Here is a 25,450-nt window from a genome sequence, read left to right as displayed (position 1 = left end):
TCACTGAGCCATCCTCACTCTCCTCCATCCCAGACACTTCTCTCCCACCTCTCCAGCCCACTGCCCCCCCGGCTTCCCTTTATGCGAAGTCACATCTCAGGGGCCCATCCTGCCATGCCACCATGGTGGCCCTGTCCCCGTGGGGGGGCATGGAGCAGAGACACCCCATGTGCAGCTCCCAGGCTCACCTGGACACTGCTGTCACTGGAGCCATCCACGCTTGTCTTGCCGGCTTGTCCCCCCTAAGCAGCCACTGCTGAGCTCTGCTGGAGATGGTGCCTTGCTGAGGGAGGCCACTCCTGGCCATGGTCCGGCCAGCCCATGGCATAGCCCTGCTCCCCATTCCCCCTGCTGCCCGCCTGCCCCTCACCAGCCACAGTTGCTCCACAGCACGGAGGCACCCCCGACCCCAAAGCCTGCCCCTCGCACCACCGAGAGCGAGGACCGCAGGAACGAGCGCAAGGAAAACCGCTCCAGCACCTTCTTTGGGTACCGGCGGCAGGACCTGCGTCAGTCCATCTCGGAGCTGCCAGAGCCCAAGGTGATGCTTAGCACAGCCCTGGTACCTCCCCTCCTCCCCAGGGCCCCACTCGTGCTCCCCCGGGTGTCCTGCTGCACCCAGAGCCCCTGGCCCAGCCGGCAGCACGAGGTCCCGGCACAGACAGGACCCCTTGAGGGGCTAGTGGCAGCCCTTGCTGCAGGGCTCAGCCGGCTGATGGCAGGGAGGGCAGGAGTAGAGTCTGGTGCGGCACAAGGCTGGAGACCCAGGGCTGTGGGCAGGGTGCTGGGGAGCATCGCACCCCACCAGGGGCTCCTGCATTCCTGGGGCTGCGGGTCCTGCGATGCAGCCTGGCCTCCCGAGGTGCTGAGTCTCCCCTCTGCACCCCAGGATGAGAAGCGGAGGCTCTCCTGCAACATGAGCGAAAGCAGCCTGGGCAGCTCCGATGGGAAACGGCCCCCGCCAAGCCGAGACGCTGCTGGTGCTCAGCCCAGCACTGCAGGTACTCCCTGCCACGGCTGCCGGCTCGGGGCACCTTCCCAGCCCCACTCCCCACCCCTGGCATGGCTGGGGGGGCACCTTCCCTGCAACCCCAAGCAGCATCCAGCCCTTGTCTCCACAAGAAGGGCTGTGCCCCCACCCCAGCAGAGCAGGTACCCGCACCCCCAGCTCTGCACCCCAGCACAGGCACCCTTGCCCCATCCCCACAATGGTGCAGGCACATCCCGCAGCGGGAACCAGGCAGGGAGCACTCGGTACCAAAAGCACAGGCAGATGCCACATGGCTCACATGTCCCCCACCAAACACTCCCCACGGAGTTGCCCGTGTTCGATCCTGGACCTCGTGCTGCTGGGTCTCGGTGCCGAGAGCAGGTCCCAGCAGGAGCCAGCCTCCCCCTGCCCGCTGGACTTGTGCCCCATGCCACCCCCAGCCCCTCTGCCCAGGGCCATCATGCTCCTACAGGCAGGAGAGCTGGCCCTGGCAGCCCAGGGCACACCGATGGGCCCCCCCAGGGTCCCCCAGGCTGGATGATCTGCCCAGCCTACCTCCCTTGCCTGCACAGGGCCGTCCCTGTCTCCCACTGGCTTCGGCGGCCGTGTGAAGAGTGCCAGCAAGGTCCCACCGCTGCCCCGCAAGATCAGCCCCACGGTGTACGAGACATTCCTGGAGCACAGCGATGCCGCAACCGGAGGGAAGGTACCGCCCGGCCCAGGCCCCCGGCCCCCACTACCCACCCGCCCCCGGTAACCGCCATCCCTGCTTGCAGGCATCCACGCTGCCGACAGCGGATGGAAATAAAGGGCTGAAGTCGCCGCCGCCTCCGCCGCCGAAGTCCAAGCGAGTGTCACAGCTCTGACCCGTGCCCACCCGCAGCCACCCCTGCCCGTGGGACGGAAAAGCCCGCGGTGCCCCTGCTCCCAGCTGGTTGCTGGACAAACGACCCTGCTTGGTCCTCGCCTGCTGGACCACCCCTCGCCCACCTCTCTCGCAGTATTTACACCAGAAGCTTCCTGCTGAGGTGAAGCAGTTACACACCAGCCTGTGCCAGGACAACTCTCCCACGCAGAGCTCTGCTGAGCTCCCACCCCCGCAGCCCCTCCAGCGGTGCAACCACACCGCGCCAAAGAGGACTTTTCTCCCTTCACCCTGAACTGCCCCGGACCATGCCACACGCAGGGCAACAAGCAAGCTCTCCACCATCATGTGCTGAGCTCTTCCTTCCCCTCCAGCTCTCCACCCGAGGCAGCTCCTGTCCCTCGGCCGCCCACCCCATCCTGCAGCACTGGGACAAACACTTCTGGCTCAGGCACTGTGACTGCAGAGGAGGGGGCCTGGGCAGCACCGTGCTTTGCAGTACCAGTTCTCCTGCCAGTATCTGGCTTTGCAACCCTGCCGGCGCCAGGCTGGTGCTGCTGCCTCGGCCAGCCACGCTGGGCTCCAGCCCCTGCCTCCCTGCTGCAGCAGGCCACGGCCACAGCCAACTAATAAAGGGCTAACGCATCAGCTGGGCACCCTGAACTGGGGCTGAAAACCCTGTATGAGCCCCAGCGCTCAACCCTGCTCATGCACAGCCAAACCAGGGGCCCTTCCACAGCCAGGCACCACCCCAGCACTGTGCCCCAGCACCCCAAAAAGCAGGGACTCCTTGCCCTCCTGCAGCCTGGAGCCCCGCAGCAGGGAAAGCCCATGGGAACCCAATGCCGCTGGGGAGCATGCTTGCTCTCCCCTGGCTGGGCTGTGCTGGGTCTGCCGCGGTGACTGCCAGCACACGGCTCTGCCTCCCGAGCTGGCACAGGGCTGTTTATTCGCACATGGTGTTGCAGGCTCAGGAGTCATATTTACAGTCTTGTGTTAAAGAGGAGGAACCTGGACCCGTAACCAAGGGACGGGGAGGGCAGGGGCTGCCTGCAGGTGGGAGCTGCCATCAGTGGGTTCCTGTCTACGTGGGAGAGTAGGATCAGCTCCTTAGGCTGGGGCTAAAGAAGGGACAAGGGGAGATGGCACCTCGTGCCACAAACACGAAGTCTGGGAGCAGCTGGGCTACGCTGGTGCCTGGGCTCCCTCCACACGCTGAGTGGAAGAGCGGGGCGGTGGAATCACCCATCTGTCGCTGAGCCCAGCTCTTCACAGCGGGTTTGCCGAGGAGGCTGCCAGCCGCTTCCCAATGTAGATCCTGGATTGGAGAGAGCAACTGTAAGGCACCCGCACAGGGACAGCCTGCCGGGCCTCAGCAAGCCAGTAGTGAGGGGAGAGGGCAGCAGCCATGGAGACAACTATGGCTACTGGGAGAAGTGGTGCAGAACAGCACCCGAGGATGACCACTCCAAATCCAGGAGCGTTCCCGCAGCTTCCCGTGGGGACAGCCCCCTGGGTCAGGGCAGTGAGAGGCCCCCCGGACAGCCCCTGACTGCACAGACACCCAGCAGCGCAGGGCTCGCCCTGCCTGCACCCAAGAGGTCTGTTCTGGCCAAGGCTACTCAACAGCACAGGTCAGGCCCATCGTAAACTCACCCCAGTCCCAGGGTCAGCATGTGGCTGAGCAGCAGTGAGGGGATGAAGAGCAGCAGCAGCTCTGAACTGAAAAGTCTCTTCTTTCTCCCCACAGCACCTCCCTGCAGGCTCCACAGCACCGGCTGCGGGGAGCACACAAAGGCAAACTCCCTGGGAAAAGGGCACGGTTAAAGGGGGCACAAGGGCAGAGCACAGCAGTAGGGCACAGGGACAGCAGGACAGGGCACCAAGGCAGACAGCAAGGGCAGGGGACGAGGGTCTTACTTTGGAGACAGATGCTGAAGGTGGTGGGCACAGACCCAGCTAAGGGATGCTGGCAGGCGTCGCTCCCTCTGCTCGGCTTCCTCCGGCACATCCCGCTAGAAGGAGGAGTAGGGCAGGTAAGACCAGGGGCATGGCCAGCGCGGCCCACAGGGCACGGCACGGCCCACAGGGCACGGCACGGCACAGCACAGGGGGCCAGCAACCTTACCTGCCAGGGGTGGGGGCAGCCCAGCTGGGGCTGGCTGCAGGGAGGGAGCAGCTCACTCTCCCCAGGCTGCTCGCTCGCCTGGCCAGCTCCATCATCTTCCTGGGCTGGGGAGCCCAGCGCAAGCAGGGCACTGCAAACATAACCCCCCTCAGTCACCAAGCCTGCCCCACCCCTCGGCCCCCCGACACCCACCCTGGCCAGGCAGGACTCCAGGTGCCAGGGCTCCTCCTTGGGACTCACCCGTCACCGCTCTCTGTCTCCAGCTGGGCCTCCAGCAGCATCCGCTCCACATCGGCGTGGCAGGAGGAGAACCGCGAGGGCACAAGCTCGGGCTCCAGGCACCCTTGGCCACACCGCAGCTCCACCCAGGAGCCTGGGGGGGCTGTCAGCCCAGCACCCGCCTGGCCCCCGCGCTGCCCACCCGGTCTGCCCCGGGCCCACCCCATCCCATCTGGGAGCCCTCCCCAGTGCATCCTGCACCACTACCCAGGCACCACAGGAGCAGCAAGTGCAGTCTCTGACCCGGGACGTCCTGCGCACCCCTATCTGCCCAGGGCTGCTCCTCGGTGTGCCCTCCTCCCCCGGGACCCCCCGTCTGCCTCTGTCCCAGCTGCCGTGGCGCATGTCAGCCCGCCTGTCCAAGACCCCCGTTGATCCACACCCACCCAGTGCACACCGGCCCACCCAGGACACCTGCTCTGGCTCCCTACTGACTTGCCCCCTCTCCCCGGTGCACGTCAGCCCTCCCCTCCCGGGATCCCTGTTGACCTAGACCTCCCCACGTGCATGTCAGCCCACCCGGGACCCCCGGGACCCCGCTGACCCAGCCCCCCTGGTGCACGCCGGCCCACCCGGGACCCCGTTGACCCAGCCCTCCCCCGGTGCACGCCGGCCCACCCGGGACCCCGTTGACCCAGACCCCCCCCGGTGCACGCCGGCCCCCCCGGGACCCCGCTGACCCAGACCCCCCCCGGTGCACGCCGGCCCCCCCGGGACCCCGCTGACCCAGACCCCCCCCGGTGCACGCCGGCCCCCCGGGACCCCAGGCACCCCACGGACCGTCGTCGCCGGCACACGCCATGGCCCCGCGGGTGCAGCCGCGCTCAGCCCCCGCCGCTCTGCCAGTCACGTGACGCCCGCGAGCCCCCATGTAAATAAAACCACCGGCACCGGGAGCCCGCGTCTTAAAAGGGCACCGGCTCCGTCCTCGGGGGCCCGCGGGGTCCGCACCCGGGCGGCAGCGCCGGCGGAGGCCGGACGCCCGCAGGGTTCGTCGCCAGCGGCGCCCCGAGGGCGCGGCCGCCGGCCGGGGCTCGCCCGGCAGCGGAGGCGCCGGCCCCTCCGCGTTGCCCCTTTAAGCGGCGCCTACGTGCGGTGAGGGAGCGGGCGGCGGCCGCGGCGCGTGCGGACCCGCACGGAGCCGGGCTGGCCCCGCCCCCCGCCCGGTGCCCCGCCCCCCCCGCCCGGTGGCCCCGCCCCTCCGCCCCGGTGGCCCCGCCCCTCCCCCGGCGCCCGCAGAGCCGAGCCGCGCCAGACGCTGCCGCCGTTTATTTCCGCCGCCAGGGGGCGCCCCGGCCCGGCCGCGCAGGGCACGGGCGCTTCCGGGCCCGCCCCGCCGCGCCCGCTTCAGGGGCTGTCGCCGGCCCGCGCCGCGCCGTGCTTCTCGGCGAACCTCCTGCGGGAGAAAGCGCCGTCAGGCCGGGCCGGGAGCTAGCCCCGGGGCTCTGCCGACGGAGGACGCTGCTTGGGACCGCCCCTCCCAGAAACCCGACCGGGAAGCTCCGCCTGAGCGTCGCTCAGAGAGGGGAGCGGGTGGGAAGAGAGGAGAGAACCCCGAAGGGCCGGGGCCGGAGGGGCGAGGGGGCCGGAGGGGCGAGGGGGCCGGGCAGCTGAGGTGACCCTCGCCCCCCCCCGCCGCTCCCGAGGTGCGCAGCTGGAGGCCCTCCCTGCGCCAGCAACTGAGCCCCCCACACCCTGCGCTCACTCGCATCGGACCCCCGTCTTCATTTCCAGCTCCCCTAGAGCCTAAGGAAACTCCGGTGAACCCGGCAGGCAGCGGACGCTGGTGCGGGAAAGCCGGAAGGCTAACTAAAGTCACTGCTGGGGACAAGTCCAACAGAGCACGAACCAAGCGTGGGCCGAGTCGGACCGAGCCGCAGGAGCCTGCTGGGGACCGCCAGCAGCAGCTCTGGGCCCCGAAGGGGTCACTGCCCAGCTTTCAGGATGGACGTTTCCCCGGCAAGGTTTCCCGACATGACGGTTCTCTCAAACCGCCCTGCCAGCAGAGCCCCGGCCATTCAACATCCAACAACTCCAGGCATGTTACCAGCCTGCGTCCAGAATGCTCCACCTGGGTAAGCTAAAAAGCACACATGGGAGCAGAGCGGACTGCTGGTACGAAGCTGTAACAGTCCCCGAGTGCGGGACCACGGAAGCTAAGCCTTACACCTCAGTTTGGACGAGATACGTGCACACTCCAGGTCACAGAGGCAGTAAAAGGTGCCAGACCAAAGACAGAGAACAGAGAGGTGACACTGCAAGACCACCAGACTCTGTGACCACCACCCTGAACTGACAAACGCCCGGCTTCTGCCACGTCCTGCATGCGCTGCCATTAAACGCCAGCTAGCTGGGGAACGAACCGTGCTGAAAAACCAAAATCCTCCCCCAAGAACAGGCACACCTCACTGAATCACAAGCACTTTCAGCAGCCTGGGCAGAGGGTCATATGAAAGCAAAACATTCAGCAAGCCTTGAGCTGCAAACCTTTTCGGAACTTGAAATGGCTGAGTGACAGGGGTTGCTGCCGTCACTCAGAACTTGAGACGGACACGTACCTCCTCTCGAGTCTAGGACAGTAAGGAAGGCCCTTCTCTGGAGTAAAGAAAGATGAGGAGCACAATCGCCTTTCCAACTCCTGATGGGATCCCTTCCTCTCACAGAAGTATAGAGATCACTACTCTATAGCCAGAAGTCAGAAGAGCCTCAGAAAAGGGACATAAAAGATCAGCACGCAGAATAGCAATAAAGTCAGGTGGGGTATCCACAGCAAAGGATTCCCACCCTCTTTTCTTTGCTGTTGAACAGATCATGCCCAGTGGATCCAGCAAGAGCCCTCAGCCATCTCTGTGCTCACGTTAAAAGGTCTGGGGGACAGCTCCAAAGACAGTCTAACGTTCTCCATGCCATAGGACTACTCTGAGATGTAATTCCTCTAAACTGAAATGATCTTTCAGAAAAACAGACCTGTTTAAATTAAATTCTTGGTGATTAAGAGCTACCTGGAGTCACCTAGGGCTAGCCCTTTAGAAATGGGCACTTAGAACTTGCCTAGCTTCAACTTCCAACCACAGCCATCTCCTACTTTCAGCAGTAGGGAGAAGCTGCTGCGGTGTCAAAAAGCCACAGAATCTCAAAGGTTTAACTGATCCCTGAGCCTCCACGATCTTCTCCTGACTCTCCTGGAGTGCTCTGGACCAAAGCTCAGTGCAACACCGGAGTGTGACACCAGATGGGTTCTCCCCTTCACAGCGAGACCCTACAGAGCGGAGACCAGTCTTGCAGCAAGCACGCCTCTTTGTCACTCTGGACTGAGCCAAACGCTCCATTGTCTCTAGCAGCTTCTACAGCACCTTCTAAGGAGTCAGCCAGGCTCACCGGGAAACACCCAGGCACTGAGAAGCCATCGTTTCTGCTGGAAGCTTATTCCACCGATTAATCCTCTTCCTTTTCAGAAACAACTACCCCATTACCTATGTAAAGTCTGTCTGCCTACAACTTCTAACCACTAGTTAGTATTCTGCTTTTATCTGCCAGACTAAACAGCCTTTCAGACTTAGCTTCCCCTCCAAACTCATTCTGAATTTTCTGTTTCTTTTCTAAAAAAAGACCCAGACACCAGAACTGGACACTTGTTCCAATATTTGCCTCATCAAAACCATGCAAAGAGGTCAAACTCACTCCCTTGAGACAAGGGGAGTCAAAAGAATCTCAGTAGACATAATAAAGGGGGATGAAAGATGATGTTTAGCGCTTCCGTTGTTGAAATTAGCTGACATAGAGACAGTCCTTGATAAGAAGAGCTGGTCCCAAGAACCAGCCAATGAGGCAGAGACAGTTCCTGATCAGAAGCAGGAGCTGGCCCCAAGAGCCAGCCAAGACTGGTCTTGCGGCCTGGGTGAATGCCAAGAAACCACCGAGCCTGCGCAAGAAAAAAGGTTACTAGCGGTGACGAAGAGGAGTCATCTATCTTCATCTCTGCGACCACCAGATGACCACCATAAAGAGGCACTGCGCAAGCGCAGTTGAGAGGAGACTATGGAAATGACCTCTTGGAGCTAATTTTAATATGAAGCGGGGACAGGTCATGCATATGTATAGGCGTATTGTGAATATGTAACACTTGACTGTATAAACTTGAAATGAACTGCCGAGTTGGGCACGCACGACTTTGGTGGGACTACCCCCCGTGCTGCCCAGCGCTGAATAAACATACCTACTTTACAATCTCACTGATTGTGGAGTCCGTTTCCGCACATCACCCTGTTCTCTGTAATCCTCCACTTACACCAAAGAAGATTAACTGCACTGTCCCTGTCGCCAAACAGCAAACTTCTTTCTAAAATGAGTGTTCCACAGCATCAATACTAATTTCAAAGAAATCTGTAGTCCTGCAATGACTTCTATCAGTCAAATCCGTTACACCAAAGAACCAAATGATTTTTTTTTTTTTTTGCTAAGTCCCATTCCTCGGCAACTGTGTTTCTGGCAAACAGCTTCTATCCCACCTAGTCCCCAAAACCAGAGCCCCAGTGGCAATTCAGGAGACAGAGCGCTTCCCAGGGATGAGAAGGGGCTGCATGCTTGGGACAGGCAAAGCAGACAAACATCTGCCTCCCCTCCTTCAGCCATGGTTCACCGCCTCAGCCCCACTGTCTTGGGCCAGAGGAGAGGAACGGGAGGACACAAGGCAAAGCAAGGGCTGACCCTTGCTTGGGGCATATCCGGGTACTGCTGGGGACGGGGGTTTGGGACTCTGACAAGGGGAGATGTGGGTAGACTCTCACCTCCTGGCATAGTCATACAACGCTTGTTTCCGCTCCTGCAAGGACAGGTGTCGCTCCACAGGGGACTTTGCAAATTGCTTTGTAGCTGGCTGGAACAGAAAGCATAAGAGCCATCAGGAGACAGTCAAACAAAGCCAGGAGACCTCCTTAGTGGCTCTGCAAGGACCCAGCATGCCAATTCGGTCTCCAGTTTAAAATGCTCCATTCCCCTGACACCATGGCTAGTCCTGAACACAGGCCATCACGCTCTGGCTGCGAGCCATCAGACCAGAGGAGACAACACAACCACCAGAATTACCTTGGAAGAAGGCACAGCTATGGAGCCCTGGATGCCAGAAGCAGCTGCAGCCTGGGAGGTAGACGGGGCAGGCAGGTCAGTACCAGCCTCCTTACTTTCAGGGAAGAAGAGTACTCTCCCCTCCAGCAAGTTGGCAATGGTGGTATCCACACAGTTGGTTTGGGCTGTAGGGACAAAGAGGATCTGTTAGAGAGGGGGCTGCTACATCAGGACACTCGCATCCTTGCTGCCATTGTGCTCCACAGTGCAGCAGGGACAAGGTTTCTGCTTTCGGGTATCACAGAAACTTGGCATGGAAGGTGACCCTGCGCCCCTGCTAATATCCCAGGCTTACCCAGGTCTATCCTGATGACCTCCAGAGGCACATGAGGCAGCACCTCCTTGACTCGCTGAGCCATTGCCGTGATCCGCACATCCTCAGGAGCAACGCCAGTCAGGCTGGAAGACATCCTGGGCCTGGCTGCCGGGGGCTGGCTTGAGGCTGCAAGAGAAAGAACAGTGGGCACAAGACGGTGGTCTAAAGGTGCACGGCCTTTGAGTTGCAACAGCTCCGCTTTCTTTGGAATGAACTGGCATGATAAGAAAGCCAGACCTCCTACACACGACCATCATGTCTGCACTCAGGAGCAGTGGTCCTCTCCCTGCCAGCTAGCTACAACCCCCAGCCTAGAGCACACAGGCAGCCCCCGCTCCCCAGGGGGATGTCAAACATGCCTTCTCCTCTCCTTCCACGCACAAGTAACCAAGAGCAGACTGAGGCCTCCCCGAAGGCAAAGCCTAAGTGGCAGCTCTGTGGGTAGTCAGGGTCTGGCGGCCGGAAGATGTCACGCTGTACGGAAAGATAGGGCCCCTCTCATAGCGCTTAGTTTATGAGGTAAGCGGATGGAAGTGACATCATAAACCCAAGCTATATAATGCCATGTCACTCACAACTAAACGCCATTTGCCGTCCACCACATTGGTGTCTGTGAGCTGATGGCCCGAGCGGCCTGGGGCTGGTCGCTGTGCCGTTCCTGAACCAGGTTGCCACGCCAACGAAAGGCAACAAGTGGTGCCGAAACCCGGGCTCATCGCCTGGACAGGTGAACGGCGGCCGGAGCGGCAGGACCAGCCCGGCGGGGAGGACGCTCCCGGACCAACAAGGACGATGGAAGCCCTTGTGAAGGTCGTATCACAATTACATACACAGTGGGGTATTGACTGTAAACCCAAAGATTTTACTCTCGCAGTTGCGAGGCTTTTGCAAATTGGGGTCATTGACCAGCCCCTGGATATTCTCCACCCCGAAGTGTGGGATAAATGCACTAAAGCGTTAGCCGAGGAGACGATGTCCTCGGGTTCCGCAAAAAATCTTAAGTCGTGGGGGAAAGTCATACAGGCCCTGCGGAAGGCCATACAAGAACAGGACACCTGGAGGGCGGCAAAGAACTGTTTGCAGACCACCCCAAAATTGGGAGTCGGAGCAGCCACGCAGACTTTGCACCCCCCAGACGGTGATGATTCTGCTGGGCCTAAAAATCTGCAAGAGGGCGATGCGTCCCCTCAACTCCCGAACCCTGACCCGCTTACGGAGGGACAGAAACGAGCTAAATCCTTCTGGGGTGGGCTACCGAGGAGGGCAGAAGCGCCGCGGAGAAATCAGAGTCTGGGGAAATCTGGGCCGGACCACCGCCTTACGCGCCCCAAGATGGCGCCGAGCAGAAAGGCAGACGGCGGGGCGAGGATGCCTTTGGCGGGAATAGGGAGGAAGCGCTAGTACTAAGAAGCGCACACAAAAGGCAAGGGGAGGAGAACGGGAAGGAGGAATGTGGTGGGGGCGACCGGGAAGGGGAGGGGAGCGTGAGCGAAGGGCGGAAAGCCAGTCAGAGCGGCCATCTGAAAAAATGCCCTCACAGGGCAAACACCCCGCCGAGCAGAGGGCGGGCCGAACCAAGAGGGAGGGGCGAGCCAAGAGGGAGGGAACGGCCCGCCCGCAAGGGAGGTACTGGAAACCGGAAATAGCCGGTCAGTCGAGTTCCGACTCTGGATCAGACACCGGCTGGGACGAGTGGCTCGCAACCGATTCAAACTTAGAGGAGGAAGAGACGGAGATAAACAAAGTTAAGAGCCAAAATATTCCCATCCGAATTAAAGAGGAACCGCGGGGAGAAATCCCCCTCACGGACTGGAGAAAAATAAAGATCGCATGCGCCGATTGGGCCCCATCGGCTGCACTAGCATTCCCGGTCCGGGTGACGGAAGGGGGACAGAGGGTCCACTCCCCAATAAACCCTAAGGATATACAAACGATCGTTAAGGCAAATGCGGATAAAGGACTTAATTCGGCCATGGTCTCCACCTCATAGATGGTGTCTTCGGGGGAGACGACATGCTCCCGTTTGACATAAAACAAACTTGCAGATTGATCTTTGATGGGGCAGGGATGATTGTTTTTAAACAAGAATGGGAGGACAAGTGTGCGAGGCAACTGGCCCAAGTAACTGGAGCGGAACATCCACTGCATGGCTCCAGCCTGCAGCGGTTAATGGGCACAGACCCCACAATGATTACCCCCCAGGCGCAAGCCCAGGGCCTGCGGGCCCATGAAGTAATGACAACTACTCGTGCAGCCAGAGAAGCTATTCGCACAGCCTCTAGAGTTATTGTCAAGCCATCGCCATGGTCCACAATAAAACAAAATGAAAGCGAGAGCTTTACACAATTTGTGGATCGCCTCCAGGCAGCGGTCGACTCCTCGACCCTGCCCTCGGAAGCGAAGGGCCCGGTTGTTGCAGATTGCTTACGTCAGCAGTGCAATTCGGCAACCAAAGAAATCCTACGATCACTGCCAGTGGGGTCAAGTATTGCAGACATGATTAAGCATGTCGCAAAGGAAGAGCATCTAGCCCCGATTCAGGTGGCTGTCCGTACAGCAATAGCTGATGTAATGGCATGTTTTAAATGTGGCCGGGCGGGCCACGTTGTGACAAACTGCCCTCGGTTGGGGGACCCACTAACAGCGCTTTCCCCGCGCCAGAACTGACCCAGAGGACCGTGTTGGGCCTGCGGAAAGAAAGGACATTTTGCTAAAGAATGTAGATCTAAAACTCAGGGAAACGGGAGGGGGAGGGGGCACCCGGGCCGCGCACAGCCCTCTCCCACTTGGGACGTGAGGCGGCCCACCTATGCCAACCCCAGATGGGGCGAAGCACTCCCAAACCCGCTACCCCCTTGAGAAGCGACCAACTTTGTGGCTCAACCGGCGATTCAGCCGAACCTGTTTCCACCACGGGGACAGCAAGGACCTCCCCCTGGGGGCGAGACCCCAGGGTGGCCCTGGCAGTAAAGTGTGATAACCCGCCAGTGGTGTGGGGGATCTGTTCCCTCTATGATATCTTAAATGACATCACCATTAGTGTCCCCTTTTTGATCGATACCGGAGCAGATGTTACAGTTATCCCTGAGACAAACTGGCCCCCACGTTGGAAATTGGAAGATGCCCCCATGGTGGGTGGAGTCGGGGGATTAACCCGAGCTCAGAAAAGCGCTCAATTAGTAGCAATCACGCTTCACACTGAAAAAGGACCGGAGGAAACCATTATCCTCTTCCCATATGTCATGTCAGGAGTCCCACCTCTGTTGGGAAGGGACGCTCTAGCCCTATTAAAAGCCAGGGTGATAAATTTACCATAAGGGCCACTGCTGCATACCCACTCCCACCAATTAGACTGACATGGAAATCGTCCGACCCAGTGTGGGTCGAGCAGCGGCCCCTCTCAAAGCCTCGAATGGACGCTCTTCTTGAGCTAGTCGACCGCGAATTACAACAAGGTCATATAGAGCCTTCCACTAGCCCATGGAATACCCCAGTTTTTGTAATACCCAAACGAACGGGCGAAGGGTTTCACCTCCTCCATGACCTACGTGAAGTAAACAAGAAAATTCAACCAATGGGTCCCGTCCAAACGCTGTTGCCCATGAACTCTATGATACCAGAAGGGCAACCTTGCGCCATCCTTGATATTAAAGACTGTTTCTTTTCGATACCCTTGCATGAGGAGGACAAGGAGCGGTTTGCTTTTTCTGTCGTATTCCCAAACAGTCAACGCCCCAACCTACGTTTCCAGTGGAAAGTGCTGCCTCAAGGAATGATCAACTCGCCTACTATCTGCCAGATTACAGTGGATCGAGCGTTGGCACCGGTTCGACGAAGCGACTCAACTGCGACTATCATTCAATACATGGACGATATCTTGATCGCCGCGCCGACAGGAAGTCAGGTAGACCAGCTAGTATCAACAGTCTCGGAAACTTTAAAAACAAACGGGTTCGAGATCGCGGGCGCGAAAGTTAAAAGAGGACCGTGTGTAACCTTTTTGGGGGTGGGGATCACAGCTTCTTACGTAACCGCCCCGCAGATAAAAATCTGTCGGAACATCAAAACACTCCACGACATGCAGCAGTTAGTGGGGTCCCTGCAATGGCTCCGCAACATTGTCCTGATCCCCCCCGAAATCATGGCGCCCCTGTACGATCTTCTAAAAGGAAAGAACCCATGGGAACAAAAAACTCTGACGACGGCAGCAATGAACTCTCTTGACTTTATCGAGCAACAGGCATCGTCAAGCACGCTCGCCCGGTGGAACCCAGATGTTCCACTCGATCTGTATGTACATTTCACGGAGGGAGGGGGAGTAGGGGCACTAGCCCAGGGGCCCCCTGAAAAAGCCCAACCAATACAATGGATAGTCCGGGGAAAACCGTCACGTGCATTCTCTCCAGGAGTCGAGTGCCTTGGTAACCTCATCATGAAAGGCAGAAAACTCGCCCTGAGACACCTAGGCATTGAACCCGCCAAGATATACTTACCCTTTCGCAAACAGCTCCCAACGCAATCAGTGGCAATGTCAGAGCATCTAGCTATAGCTCTCGCTGGATTTGACGGAGAAGTCCGGTATGCTACAAAACCCCCCTGGACCCAAATGCTGGCGATTGTCAATATCGACCTCCCGCGGAAGGTCATGGATCGGCCCCAACGGGGACCAACGGTCTTCACAGATGCATCCTCAGCGACCTCAACCGCGGCAGCGGTATGGCAATCGGGAAGAGAATGGCACTGCATTAAAATGACCGATTGCGCGCTTTCAGTCCAGCAGTTAGAAGCGATGGCCGTGGTACTGGCGTGTGGACTGTTCCCAATGGAACACCTCAACACAGTGACCGATTCGATGTTCGTGGCCAAGCTTTGCTTAGCCATGTCGGGGCCCGGCGTGTCAACATCTACAGCAGCTCTCATGCTGGAAGAAGCACTTTTTTCCCGAAAGGGCACCATATCAGTCATCCATGTCAACAGCCATGACCCAATCAAAGGGTTCTTTCAAACCGGCAACGACAAAGCAGATGCCGCCGCAAAAGGGTTGTGGACGCTAAGAGATGCCCGTCAGCTACACGAGTCTCTCCATATCGGAGCTAAAGCGCTAGCAAAGAAATGCAGGATCTCGGTCACCGACGCGAAACACATAGTAGCCACGTGTCCCCATTGTCAGAAAGCACCACTGTGGTCCGGCGGAGTCAATCCCAGAGGCCTTAGGGCCTCCGAAGTGTGGCAGACGGACTTTACACTCTGCCAGTTGCTGAAACCTCGAGCGTGGCTAGCAGTAACTGTAGATACATATAGCGGAGTGATCGCAGCCACGCAACACCTTAGAACCGACTCCAAAGCGACCATCCAACATTGGCTGACGGTCATGGCGTGGCTTGGCGTCCCTAATCAGATCAAAACAGACAACGGCCCGAACTTCATTTCTAAATCAGTCCAGGCATTTGCTTTAAAATGGGGTATCACCTTAACACACGGTATTCCATATAATAGCACAGGACAAGCTATAGTTGAACGAGCAAATCAAACTCTGAAATCTAAATTAGAGGTGTTGGCAAAAACAGAAGGTTTTGCCAACGCCATTCCCCCGGGAGACCAACCACGTCTGCTAGCGACCACCCTTTTAGCGCTAAATCAGTTCCCCAGGGGGAAGAGCCGAATGGCCCCACTTAAAAACATTGGGCCACCCAAGCGCTAGAAGAAGGCCCGTTAGTTGTAATCAAAAATGAGCTGGGAGAATGGGAACAAGGGTGGAGACTAGTCCTGACAGGGCGAGGGTATGCTGCAGTCAGAAAAGATGGCAAAGTTAAGTGGTGTCCACTTAAGTCTATTAAACCGGACCTCCAGAATAAAGCTAATGAAAACTGTGAGTTTTTGTCCACAGGACCATATCATCGGACGTCCTCGTAACCCGTACACCCCGGTGGCAAGAGAGGACGACAAATCGACAAGCATCCTGTCCGCACCTGGAAGCTCCACACCAGCGGAATCCAAACGATGGCAACATGGCCCCCAAAAGGGGGGGCTACGTTGCCTCTGCATGATCTTGATTTTAGAGCTTGTCACTGTAAGACAGGTAGGATCAGAGCACCATCCCCACCAGCCATTCAAATGGTCCCTCCTTCGATTTGAGGATCAGCAAATTATCGCAACTCAAATAACACCAGGTGCGCCGAGCTTTAGTGCCTCTCTGTGTCAGCTTGTCCCAAGAGACCGATGTTGGGAATACCTAGGATTTTATATGTGCCCTAGCTCGAATCCTGGAAAGGGGTATTACAACTCCCCTAATCAGTACTATTGTGGTTATTGGGGATGTGAGACCATTGCCCCTGCTTGGATTCCAGGTAGTGGTAGAGACAAATACCTAAAAGTCCGGTGGGGTCCATATGGATGCACTCCACCGCAAGGATTCAAAGGACGGGGGAATTGTCAATACCTCTTCTTAAATGTTACCAAGCCCTTAGAGGACAGTTGGTTACTTGGAAGAGTTTGGGGAATAAGGTACACAGAACCAGGGACAGACAAGGGTGGTTTAATTCTCATAAAAAAGGAGGTTGCCCCGAATGATCCACTGCCAGTAGGTCCCAACCAGGCACTTGTTAATGACGCGGTCCTGACTATTCCCAATCAGGGCCACGTGACTAAAGAGACCAACAACCAAAAAACATCGACAAAAAATCATATTACCGTACCCATAGCGACACATACCGTACCCGTAGCGACACGTACCGCACCCGTAGCAACATGTACCGCACCCGTAGCGACACGCACCGCACCGGCAGCGACACGCGCCACCAAAATTCCTTATAGAAATCCTCTCTGGAAAATAATGCAAGCTAGCTACCAAGTACTAAACAAAACTAACCCAAATCTTACGGAACACTGTTGGCTGTGCTACGGAATAGAATCACCCTTTTATGAGGCTGCAGGAGTAAATGACACGCCCATACGGGTGAATGCCTCGAATCCAACCCAGTGTAGGTGGGACACAGAAAAGCAAGGAATTACATTAGCGCGGGTGGTGGGAGGCGGCGTGTGTGTAGGTAAAGTCCCAAAGCACAAAGAACAACTGTGTGTTAATAAAATACGAGATAAAACCCCTGCAAAGTGGTTAATACCGGCCAACAATACCAAGTGGGTTTGTTCTACTATGGGAGTTACACCTTGTTTGTCGTTGGAAAAATTTGATGGATCCTCAGAGTATTGTGTCCAGGTAACTATAGTCCCCAAAATCTTTTACCACTCCGAAGACTCCGTCTACGACTCACACATTACCCCAGAACACCATCTGTCAAAACGAGAACCCCTTACAGCACTAACAATAGCTACTCTAATGATCATAGGGGGTGCGGGAATAGGTACAGGAGTAGCATCCTTGGTACAGCAGAGCAAAGAACTTGGCGCCTTGAGGATGGCAGTAGATGAAGACCTGGATAGAACTGAACAATCGATAAGTGCATTAGAACAATCACTTAGATCATTATTGGAAGTAGTTTTGCAAAATCGAAGAGGATTAGACCTGATGCTCTTACAACAAGGAGGGTTGTGCGCTGCACTAAGGGAAGAGTGTTGTGTATATGCGGACCACACCGGAATAGTGAGAGACACTATGGCCAAATTGCGAGAGGGATTGGAAAAACGGAGAAGGGAACGAGAGGCACAACAAAATTGGTTCACATCGTTGTTCAACCGTTCACCATGGCTGACCACTCTGATATCTACCTTGATAGGGCCGATCGCAATGATCATGATAGCATTGATCTTTGGACCCTGTATATTGAATAAGCTCGTGTCCTTTGTTAAGAGCCGGCTAGAGAAGGTCAACATCATGTTGATAGAACGCCGACAACTGCTTTAAGAATGTTCTTGTTCAAAATTTCCCTTAACTACCTCTAGTTCCTAGTTACCCCCCAGTTACCTCTCACTTAGTGTGCCTTATGTTTTCTATTCAAGATTGTAGTATATGTATATTTAGGATTGTAATGATACATAGAATTAGACCAAGATGTATTTACTATGTTTTTTTTATCCAAGATTGCAATATGCATCTTTTTTAAGATTGTTGTATTTTAACCAATTTAATTATGCATAGGGGGGGGGAAATGTGGGTAGTTAGGGTCTGGCGGCCGGAAGATGTCGTGCTGTACGGAAAGATAGGGCCCCTCTCCAGGTAGGCAATAGCGCTTAGTTTATGAGGTAAGTGGACGGAAGTGACATCATAAACCCAAGCTATATAATGCCGTGTCACTCACAAATAAACGCCATTTGCCGTCCACCACATTGGTGTCCGTGAGCTGATGGCCCGAGCGGCCTGGGGCTGGTCGCCGTGCCGTTCCTGAACCAGGTTGCCACACCAACGAAAGGCAACACAGCTCTATAGTCAGGACACTACCCAGGACACCTACCTGGGGCAAAGGGGAGAACCGATGTGTGTCTCAGCCTCTTCATGTGTTCAGTTTTATCTGCTGCAGTGAGCCGTGTGGATACCACACCCAGCTCCATGGCCAAGAGCTGCAGAAATGTAGACAAGAGTCACATGTACACAACACACAACATGTATAACCCAGGCATTCCCATCTTGCAGGGGAGTGTATCAGATGTACAAGCCTGCGTGGAGCCACAGCGAGGGGAAGAGGACTGGGAACTGATTTCTCCAGGGCCTCAGTGATGCATTTCAGTGTTGCATGGAGCACATGAAGGACCAGGAGTAGGCAATATCATCCTGCCAAAACAGGCTGACAGGGAGATACAGGAACTATGAAGTACCCAGCACATAAGGGAAAGGTGGAGAAACAATCACTTTATTTGATTTGTGGTATTACGAAAAGGGAGTGAAAGGTTTGAACTAGATGGGGAGAGCCTTGATAGCTGGCAGAAAGGATAAATGGGGGCTAGCAAATAGACTATGGAAAGACTGAATAATTATAAGGGGCAATAAATACGGGCCAGAGTTCCCATCATACAAACACACCCATCCAGAAATGCCCTTTGCAACTCTGCTTGCACCCCACTCTCCTCTGTGACCATCCCAAATTGCAGCAGTCCTACACATCCCTCTCCCACATCATCCTCCTACCTCCTGAACTCGGAGCGCAAAATCCTCACTCAGTTCTTCAGCTCGTCTGGGGACAGACGGCATCCACCTGAATGGGGACAACAGCACTGGGCTGACTGCTTCAGGGGCTGCTGGAGGAGCCAGCCCCATCTGGGATCAATAGTGCAATGGTGCTATCCCCACCTCAGCTCTCCCTGCTCACCCCAAATCTCTTCCCGCAAGACGAGCGTCAAACCTCAACACTAGCTTGCAAAATTAAGGGCAAGGCATGGCTCAGAAGACAAAACTGGCTCATTGAATCTTTATTAGCACTCAAGCGTAACATGTGAAGTATCTCCTAACAAAGCTCCCAGAAAGGCCCCAAATGAGGAGACGCTGCCGTTAACATGAAAGTAGAAAACAGATCAGCAAGACTCGAGCCAGATATGGCTGAGGAAAGCTACAGCACAAGACTTTTCTTTACTGAAATACCCCAACCCCTAAATCTGACGCCAAGCCCCTTCCGCTGCCTATGGACCCTTATTCCACCAAAGCTACTCGGCCAGTCTGGGCTCACCTGGGCCCTAGACAGGTGTCTGAACCACCTCTGCAATTTACAAGGGATTGCAGGGAAGAGACAGACGCTAGAGGACCGAGCTGCCTGCAGGGAATCACCCACGGGACTTGAGCGACCCTGGGGTGAGTTACAGCAGAGCAGCTAGCTTCAAAAATATAGCCGGCAAACTTGACATAAAAGCCCTGAGAGACTCCTCTCCTTCACCAACTCAATACAGGAACCAAGAGCCCTTCCACTTCAGAAGCTGGTTGAAGCTTGTCCAGAAGCTGGACCTGGCATGAACCAAATAATGCTGAACAAAGCCATGCTGAGATACCACAATGAGGGTGCGCATTAGCGCACACCAAAAGATCTCTTACTACAACGGCAAAAACGTCAGGCTCTCTGCCCACCCTAAACCCTGCCCCAAATGAAAGAGAGAGAGAGATAGTACCTTACTTGATAAACTGTGAAGGGAACAAAGAAGGTCCAGAGCAGCTCTGTAATCCAGGAGGAGTCAGCCACACTCTGGGGAAGAGAGCACAATGAGATTGCGGCCCACAAAACACGAGCTAGTCAGGTCTCCATCAGGGAAGCAGGCGGGCAGAACACAGCTAAGCCATGGCAGCGAGTAACAGATACGTGGGTAGAGAGGTGTGGAGGACTGGGAAAGAAGGAATGGCAAACCCAGGGTGCAGTGAGGGCAAGCCCCAGGGCAGATTCACCTTCATTAGTCTTCAACAGGCAGAGGAAGACAGTCAAAGTTTTCACTGCTCTGAGTCATCTTTTCCTACCACTAGGACAGCAAGATTTTCCTTCAATATCCCCACATTCCCTACTAGATTGTGCCTTTAGAAAGGACTGAAAATGCCTTTAACACCTACTAACACTTCCTTAGAACCACAAACAATCCTCCCTTATACTGATGGGAACAGCCCATGTAATGTCTCAACTCCCATAAGCTTTCTCTCTTCATTTCCAAAGAGGCCACACTGTGAAGCCTTAAGCAACTCTTCTCTTTGAAGATAAATCATTAAAGGTGAGCTGTAATTTATTAATTTCTTCCTTTTTCTAAAAATTAGTAAATAACCTTTTCCGTAAGAAGTACTGTGATGCCTGCCAGCAGAGAGCACTGGAACAGGCACTCTGAAGTGGTGGGCTCTCCATCCTTCTCAACGGGACACAGCCCAGAGCAGCTGGATCATACTCAGAAGCCAGTCTGACTGTGAGCAGAAAGCTGAAGTAAAGACCTCCAGACATTCCCCCCAATCTACACTTTTCAATGATTCTAAAGAATTTGCTATTGAATGGACGTTGTTCCTAGGATTTTTGTAGTTGGTTACTCTTATCCTGCAGTGAGCAAAGTTTCCACAAGCCGGTGAGAACACCATCTCACGATCTACAGCTCACAATGTAGCTGCCTTGGCTTCTTTTACACCTGACTTCGTCCTCGACCAAAGCAGTGTGGCTCCAAGACAGGCCTCGTGCCTAGTTTACTCCATGGCCTGGAAAGAGGTGCTATAAACGAGAAAAGCCCAGAAACCACAGCCACCAAGGGTAATATAAAGAAGCCTCATCTCCTGGATAAACAAATCTAAGAAACCTAAAATCAAAGGCCTTATAGTGATGCCAATAGCCAGACTTCAGTTACGCTGCCTTGTGCCACAGAACAACAGCCTCCTTCAAAATTCCAACCGATCAGAGCTGGAGAAAATTCTTTCTTAAACCCAAATTTGGTGGTTTGCTCAGCCCACTGTTTGATATATATCACACAGGTGTCTAAGAAAGCTTTCTGTAAAGCACTGACCGAACCATTCACAGTCCTCGGAAGTTTCTGATGGTTTAAAATTACGTAAGAAATCCACCAGGATTTACTTAGCCAATGTGCATGAAGGGCAAAAAGTCCTGTTCGACCTCTGAAGGTAAAAATCTGAGCCAAGAAGTGACTATAACCAGTATCTTCAAACAGATCTGCAGTTATGTGCATGCTGTTCTCCCTAACATTCATGAAAGAAAGGATACACATACAAATATTCAACTTGTCACGTCTCTCAGAATTTCTTGGAGGAGCCGAAACCATAAAAAGATAAACAGAACAGGACAGCTCTCCCACTTCTCTGGAGTAGTCATTAAAAAATTTAAAGTATCTTCATTGTTAGAAAACTGCATCTTAATCCAAAACTGAACTTGTGCAGTACCAACATTTAGTCTCAGTACCTACAAAGACTGCTGCTGTGTGCTTCGTCAGAAAAAAAAGTGAGAATTCTCCACTTTTAAGCCTCTTCTCCAACATGCAAGCAGCTGTCCACAACAATCTCTCTGTCTTTTCTCTGACAAGCTGATTTAAGGTGAGTGCCTTTAAGTGGTGCTCTCTGGATTCTGCATCATGCTTATGGCCTCCTTGAACTCTCTCTACTACTGCCCCACTTTCTTGGCAGCAGGGTTATCAAAGCTTTGCATAATATTTTAACAGTTTTCATCACTACACACATCCAGCTAACAGTGTTCCTCACCCTGCCAGATATTCCTCTTGTTATGCACCAACAGACCACATTAGACTTACAAGTAACAGCCGTTCACGGGCAGCTATCAGTAGTTCACTGGATCACAGTCAATAATCTAGGTTCTTCATTATGTACTAACCTGAACTTTACCAACAGAGACCTCAATATTGTTACCTGCAGCGCCGATAAAAGCACTAAATAGCAAAGAACTAATCCTTAACAGAATCTCACTTTAAAAATACCTGCATGCTGATGTTTTAGTATGGACAGCGATGTTTTGTGACCTGCTGGTAAGTGGCTTTAAATCTATCCACTGTGCCCTGCTACCTTAAAAGGACGGACAATAGAGAATCAACTAAAATGTCAGACAAATATAAGATGTGTCTTTTAATCAAGTAGATCCATAAATCATTATCAAGAAATAAGAAATTCAATAAAATCTCACTCTGTAAATAAGCCGAGAAGAGTTTTATTTCAACCTATTAGCAGCGCTAGTATTACCATCATGAACTTTGCCTCTTTTCTGAAGCTAATGTTGTATCACGTTACATATCTGCATTTGGGAGACATGAGTTCAAGAACCTACTCCAGAGAGCCTTGCATAACCTTTGGCATGTCAGCCAGTCTCCACGGTGGCTGGAGCTATTCTTTCAAAGCACATTAAAAGAAGGGAGCTCACGAAGAGGAGATGAGACAGAGTGATGCTATGAAGCCAGATGGCACATTGTTAGAGAGCTGAGCCACTAAAACTTTTACCAAAATTGCCAGTGTAACTAAAAGAGTATTGACTTAGTGGAAGTTCCCTGGGAAAGGCACTCGAAAAACAGCGTTAGCACTGAGAAGCTAGTCCTTGGGGTGATAGGACACAAGGCCAGGCTGCACTACCCACAGGCTTCAAAGCAGAAGCAGAATTAACGGCATCACCAAGACCCTCACACAGTGCACGCCTCCACAACTCCTCCTTGCCCTACATCCCTGACTCACCACAGTGATCAAAGGCCTCTGAACTTGTAGGGCAACTGGCTGTACCACATCCAAGATTGAGAACGGCCAAGAGCTGAAAAGGAAGAATTCAGCAGTGAATGACCCCAAATCTAAAACAAAACGACGACAGCCCCACCGCAGGAATACCCATTCCTAGTACCTGAAGCGGAGCAAGCCGGCCCGGCCATTGGTGGCAGCCTCCTCTGGGAACAGCAGCAGTGGTGGGTTTCCCCTGTGGGATGAATACACCTTCAGGGAATCCACCAGCTCTGCTCGGCTTCCTGTTACTCCCAGCTCCATGAATCCCCGTGACCAGCAGATGAAGCCAGGGGCACCATTCAACGCAGGCTGCAAGGGCAAACAAGAGTAAGGAAGAAATGCCGTCCTCCCCTCCCCTCAAGGCCTACTTTCCCAGATGACAGTGGGAGACAAAGTTCCTGCTTATTAGCAAAAATGCCTCTGGGGGCTGAGAGAACAACCTCCAGGCTAAAAGCACTAGTAGCAGAGAACACGTTACTGCTAGGCTTCAGTAACTGCTCTGGCCCCAATTCCTTAGAAATTTGATTCCTAATCTTCAGTTCAGACTGTATCCTGTCTGCCAGAGAAACGAAATCCCTCCATGCCCTGGGCAACAACCGTGTTTCCCCATGTTCTCTCTAGTAGTTCCTGACATGCTTGGCAAAGGACACGCTACTTCCAAGAGTTACTTTTCTCCAGGTACAGAGCAAATCTACTGCTGTTCAGGATATAGGACCAACCAACTCACTCCCAGGCACATTCAGAGCCTGTTGATTCAGGAACTGCACACATCAGGAATTTCACAAGAGTACAGGGAAAGTTACACAACCACCAGCCCAGCAGAATAACCCGAGCACCACCGCCCCTCCATGCAGCTCCCCTCAGCACTCCTCTGCAGCGCAGCCGGCTGTCCGCACACAGAGAAGTGGCACCCAATGCTGTGGGAAAACCCCACAACCGACCCTGCTTCTGACACAGCCTATGTGAAAGGCCAGAAAAAGATAGGGATGACAGGATTTGCCCACTCTCTTTCAATAAAATCAATACCCAGTGCAACATTTTCTGTTCCTCCTTGCCCTGTTTCTTTTTTTCATGCAGAGCCTAACTGCATGCCACTGAACCACAGAAAAAAACTCAAGGCTTGTGCAATCCTGGGTTAATAAATAAAAACTGAAGACGACCATGGCAACACCTAAATTCTGAAAGAGCTCTCTGTGCACTTCTGTTGGAGAGAGGTGCTTCCAGACCTGCCATGCTCAGCTCCAAGTTACTCACCGTATTACATGAGGTCAGAAGATTGATGACGTTGTGATCGAATTGTGTCACGTGGTTGGCAATATACACCCTCACATTGACATCACGAAACTGGGGATCACTTTGGCGCACAAATAAGCCCAGCACTGAGCACATCACACGTACAATAAACCTGGGAGGGGGGAAAGTGGTTTCCTCAAGTCCTGCAGTCTGAGCCACTGCTGGCTTACACACCCAATAAACAGAACAGAGATCTGGAAGTTCACATAACTTCAGGAAGGACACTGGTACAAAATGGAAATGATATGACAGATGTCTGGGACAGGAATTGTTGGGGGGCTGCAGTTGGGGCTGAAGGCTGCCTGCAGAGCTGTAGCTGCAGCATGAAATATGGGGCAGCAAGCCACCACAGAAAGTCTTAGCAGGATACTCAGCTGATCCAAGTGTTCCAGATCAGTCCTTGAGCACTCAAGAGGCAACTGCCAGCTTTAGCCTTGGCAGAGAAGGACACCTTCATGGGTCCTGGGGATGAAGAGTCCCAAAAGCACAGCTCCCTGTAAACCCCTGCATGAGCCAAACCTCCTCCATGGCTAAGGACCCCAAACAGGCAAGGGCAGCCCTCCCACTCCATGCTGCCCCACAGCACTGTCTGCACACCCCATCCCCACCCTGGGCAACAAGAGGAGCTCCACGCCATGGGGAGAGCCGGGCCCACGCACCGTCGCAGCACGCTGTCAGGCAGAGCGCAGCTGACCAGAAAGACGTGTACGCCGATGAAGACGCGCAGGACGAGCAGGCAGAGCCCCACGGGTGCGTAGAGCAGCAGGGCCAGAAGCAGGAACCCATCAGTCGGAAACCTGTAGGGCCAAAGAGCAGCACAGATCGCCTGAGCATGGCTGGGATGCCTACGGGATAGACGGATCCCCAGCTGCTCGCCCGGGCCCTCCCCAGGGATCACTCTGCGTCCCCCGTTCTGCATAACCTCCCGGGCCTCCCCAGCGAGATACCCAGCCCATCCCGGGCCTCCCGGTCACACCCCGGACCCTCACCGGTCCCCCCAAGGGACAACCCGACCCTTCCCACGGAGCTCCCGTGGAATACCCCTTCTCCCAGCGGACCCCCGGGGCCTCCTCCCGGGGACACCCCGGCTTCCTGCGCGGGCCTCCCCCGGGAGCCCGCGGCCCGCTCCCGCGAAACACGGGAGAGGGCCACGCACGCCCCTCAGGCCGTCGCGGCTCTCACCGGTGCGAGTCGAAGAGCCGCTCGGGGCCCGGGGCCGCAGGAGGCTCCATCCCCACCGCAGCCGGTACCTCAGCGGCGCCCGACACCCGCCGCCATCTTCCCCCGCGGCCGCCCGCCTGGCCCGCGCGGGGCAGCCTGGGAGGCACGGCGCC

The 25,450-nt window shown here is 55.1% G+C and overlaps 3 protein-coding genes across 9 annotated transcripts in view; 1 reads left to right on the top strand and 2 right to left on the bottom strand.

Annotated features, from left to right (window-relative positions):
• Positions 1–2,504, top strand: part of LOC115338038 (dedicator of cytokinesis protein 2-like) — an 83,246-nt gene extending 80,742 nt beyond the window's left edge. For all 3 annotated transcript variants that reach the window (XM_041121839.1, XM_041121838.1, XM_030006456.2), the window contains 4 exons: positions 391–541; positions 890–1,001; positions 1,564–1,697; positions 1,768–2,504. In XM_041121839.1, the coding sequence (XP_040977773.1) occupies positions 391–541; positions 890–1,001; positions 1,564–1,697; positions 1,768–1,857 (487 nt within the window). In that variant the 3' untranslated portion in view covers positions 1,858–2,504. The remainder of the gene's footprint in view (positions 1–390; positions 542–889; positions 1,002–1,563; positions 1,698–1,767) is intronic.
• Positions 2,505–2,788: 284 nt separating this feature from the next.
• Positions 2,789–5,411, bottom strand: LOC115338042 (BCL2/adenovirus E1B 19 kDa protein-interacting protein 3-like). Of its 3 annotated transcripts, XM_030006463.2 has the most exons (6): positions 5,044–5,411; positions 4,225–4,357; positions 3,985–4,114; positions 3,777–3,871; positions 3,513–3,662; positions 2,789–3,174 (listed from the first exon to the last, which is right to left on the bottom strand). In XM_030006463.2, exons 1-6 carry the CDS (start codon positions 5,132–5,134, stop codon positions 3,126–3,128), a joined length of 648 nt encoding a protein of 215 aa, XP_029862323.1. In that variant the 5' UTR covers positions 5,135–5,411; the 3' UTR covers positions 2,789–3,125. The 3 variants fall into 3 exon arrangements, with proteins under 3 accessions (XP_029862323.1, XP_040977776.1, XP_029862324.2); XM_041121842.1 differs by lacking the exon at positions 5,044–5,411 and having other exon boundaries at positions 4,225–4,849; XM_030006464.2 differs by lacking the exons at positions 2,789–3,174; positions 5,044–5,411 and having other exon boundaries at positions 3,517–3,634; positions 4,225–4,861.
• A 106-nt stretch (positions 5,412–5,517) lies between these two features.
• AUP1 (AUP1 lipid droplet regulating VLDL assembly factor) lies at positions 5,518–25,435 on the bottom strand. 3 transcript variants are annotated; one of them, XM_030006459.1, is made up of 12 exons: positions 25,299–25,435; positions 24,776–24,913; positions 24,078–24,228; positions 22,945–23,132; positions 22,785–22,857; positions 19,751–19,824; positions 18,783–18,849; positions 18,112–18,217; positions 9,683–9,829; positions 9,349–9,512; positions 9,051–9,139; positions 5,518–5,659 (listed from the first exon to the last, which is right to left on the bottom strand). In XM_030006459.1, the coding sequence occupies exons 1-12, from the start codon at positions 25,346–25,348 to the stop codon at positions 5,611–5,613; spliced, it is 1,296 nt and encodes a 431-aa protein (XP_029862319.1). In that variant the 5' UTR covers positions 25,349–25,435; the 3' UTR covers positions 5,518–5,610. The 3 variants fall into 3 exon arrangements, with proteins under 3 accessions (XP_029862319.1, XP_029862320.1, XP_029862321.1); XM_030006460.1 differs by lacking the exon at positions 18,783–18,849 and having other exon boundaries at positions 19,756–19,824; XM_030006461.1 differs by lacking the exons at positions 18,783–18,849; positions 19,751–19,824.
• Between the last annotated feature and the right edge of the window lie 15 nt (positions 25,436–25,450).

The sequence above is a fragment of the Aquila chrysaetos genome, unplaced genomic scaffold, assembly GCF_900496995.4.
Source record: "Aquila chrysaetos chrysaetos unplaced genomic scaffold, bAquChr1.4, whole genome shotgun sequence".
Lineage (NCBI taxonomy): Eukaryota > Metazoa > Chordata > Aves > Accipitriformes > Accipitridae > Aquila > Aquila chrysaetos.
Note: the sequence above shows the minus strand (reverse complement) of the source record. Positions and strands in the feature narration are given on the sequence as shown.

What these genes read in the sequence shown, in the direction of transcription:
- AUP1 (XM_030006459.1), bottom strand. Translation starts at nt 25,348, where the DNA reads ATGGAGCCTCCTGCGGCCCCGGGCCCCGAGCGGCTCTTCGACTCGCAC. An exon ending in GGTCATCAGGATAGACCTGG is followed by an intron (nt 9,513 to 9,682) that starts GTAAGCCTGGGA and finishes TTGTCCCTACAG; the next exon opens with CCCAAACCAACTGTGTGGAT. An exon ending in TTGTATGACTATGCCAGGAG is followed by an intron (nt 5,660 to 9,050) that starts GTGAGAGTCTAC and finishes TTTCTCCCGCAG; the next exon opens with GAGGTTCGCCGAGAAGCACG.
- LOC115338042 (XM_041121842.1), bottom strand. Translation starts at nt 4,457, where the DNA reads ATGCACTGGGGAGGGCTCCCAGATGGGATGGGGTGGGCCCGGGGCAGA. An exon ending in GCTGCCCCCACCCCTGGCAG is followed by an intron (nt 3,872 to 3,984) that starts GTAAGGTTGCTG and finishes TCCTCCTTCTAG; the next exon opens with CGGGATGTGCCGGAGGAAGC. An exon ending in ATGCTGACCCTGGGACTGGG is followed by an intron (nt 3,175 to 3,512) that starts GTGAGTTTACGA and finishes TCTCCAATCCAG; the next exon opens with GATCTACATTGGGAAGCGGC.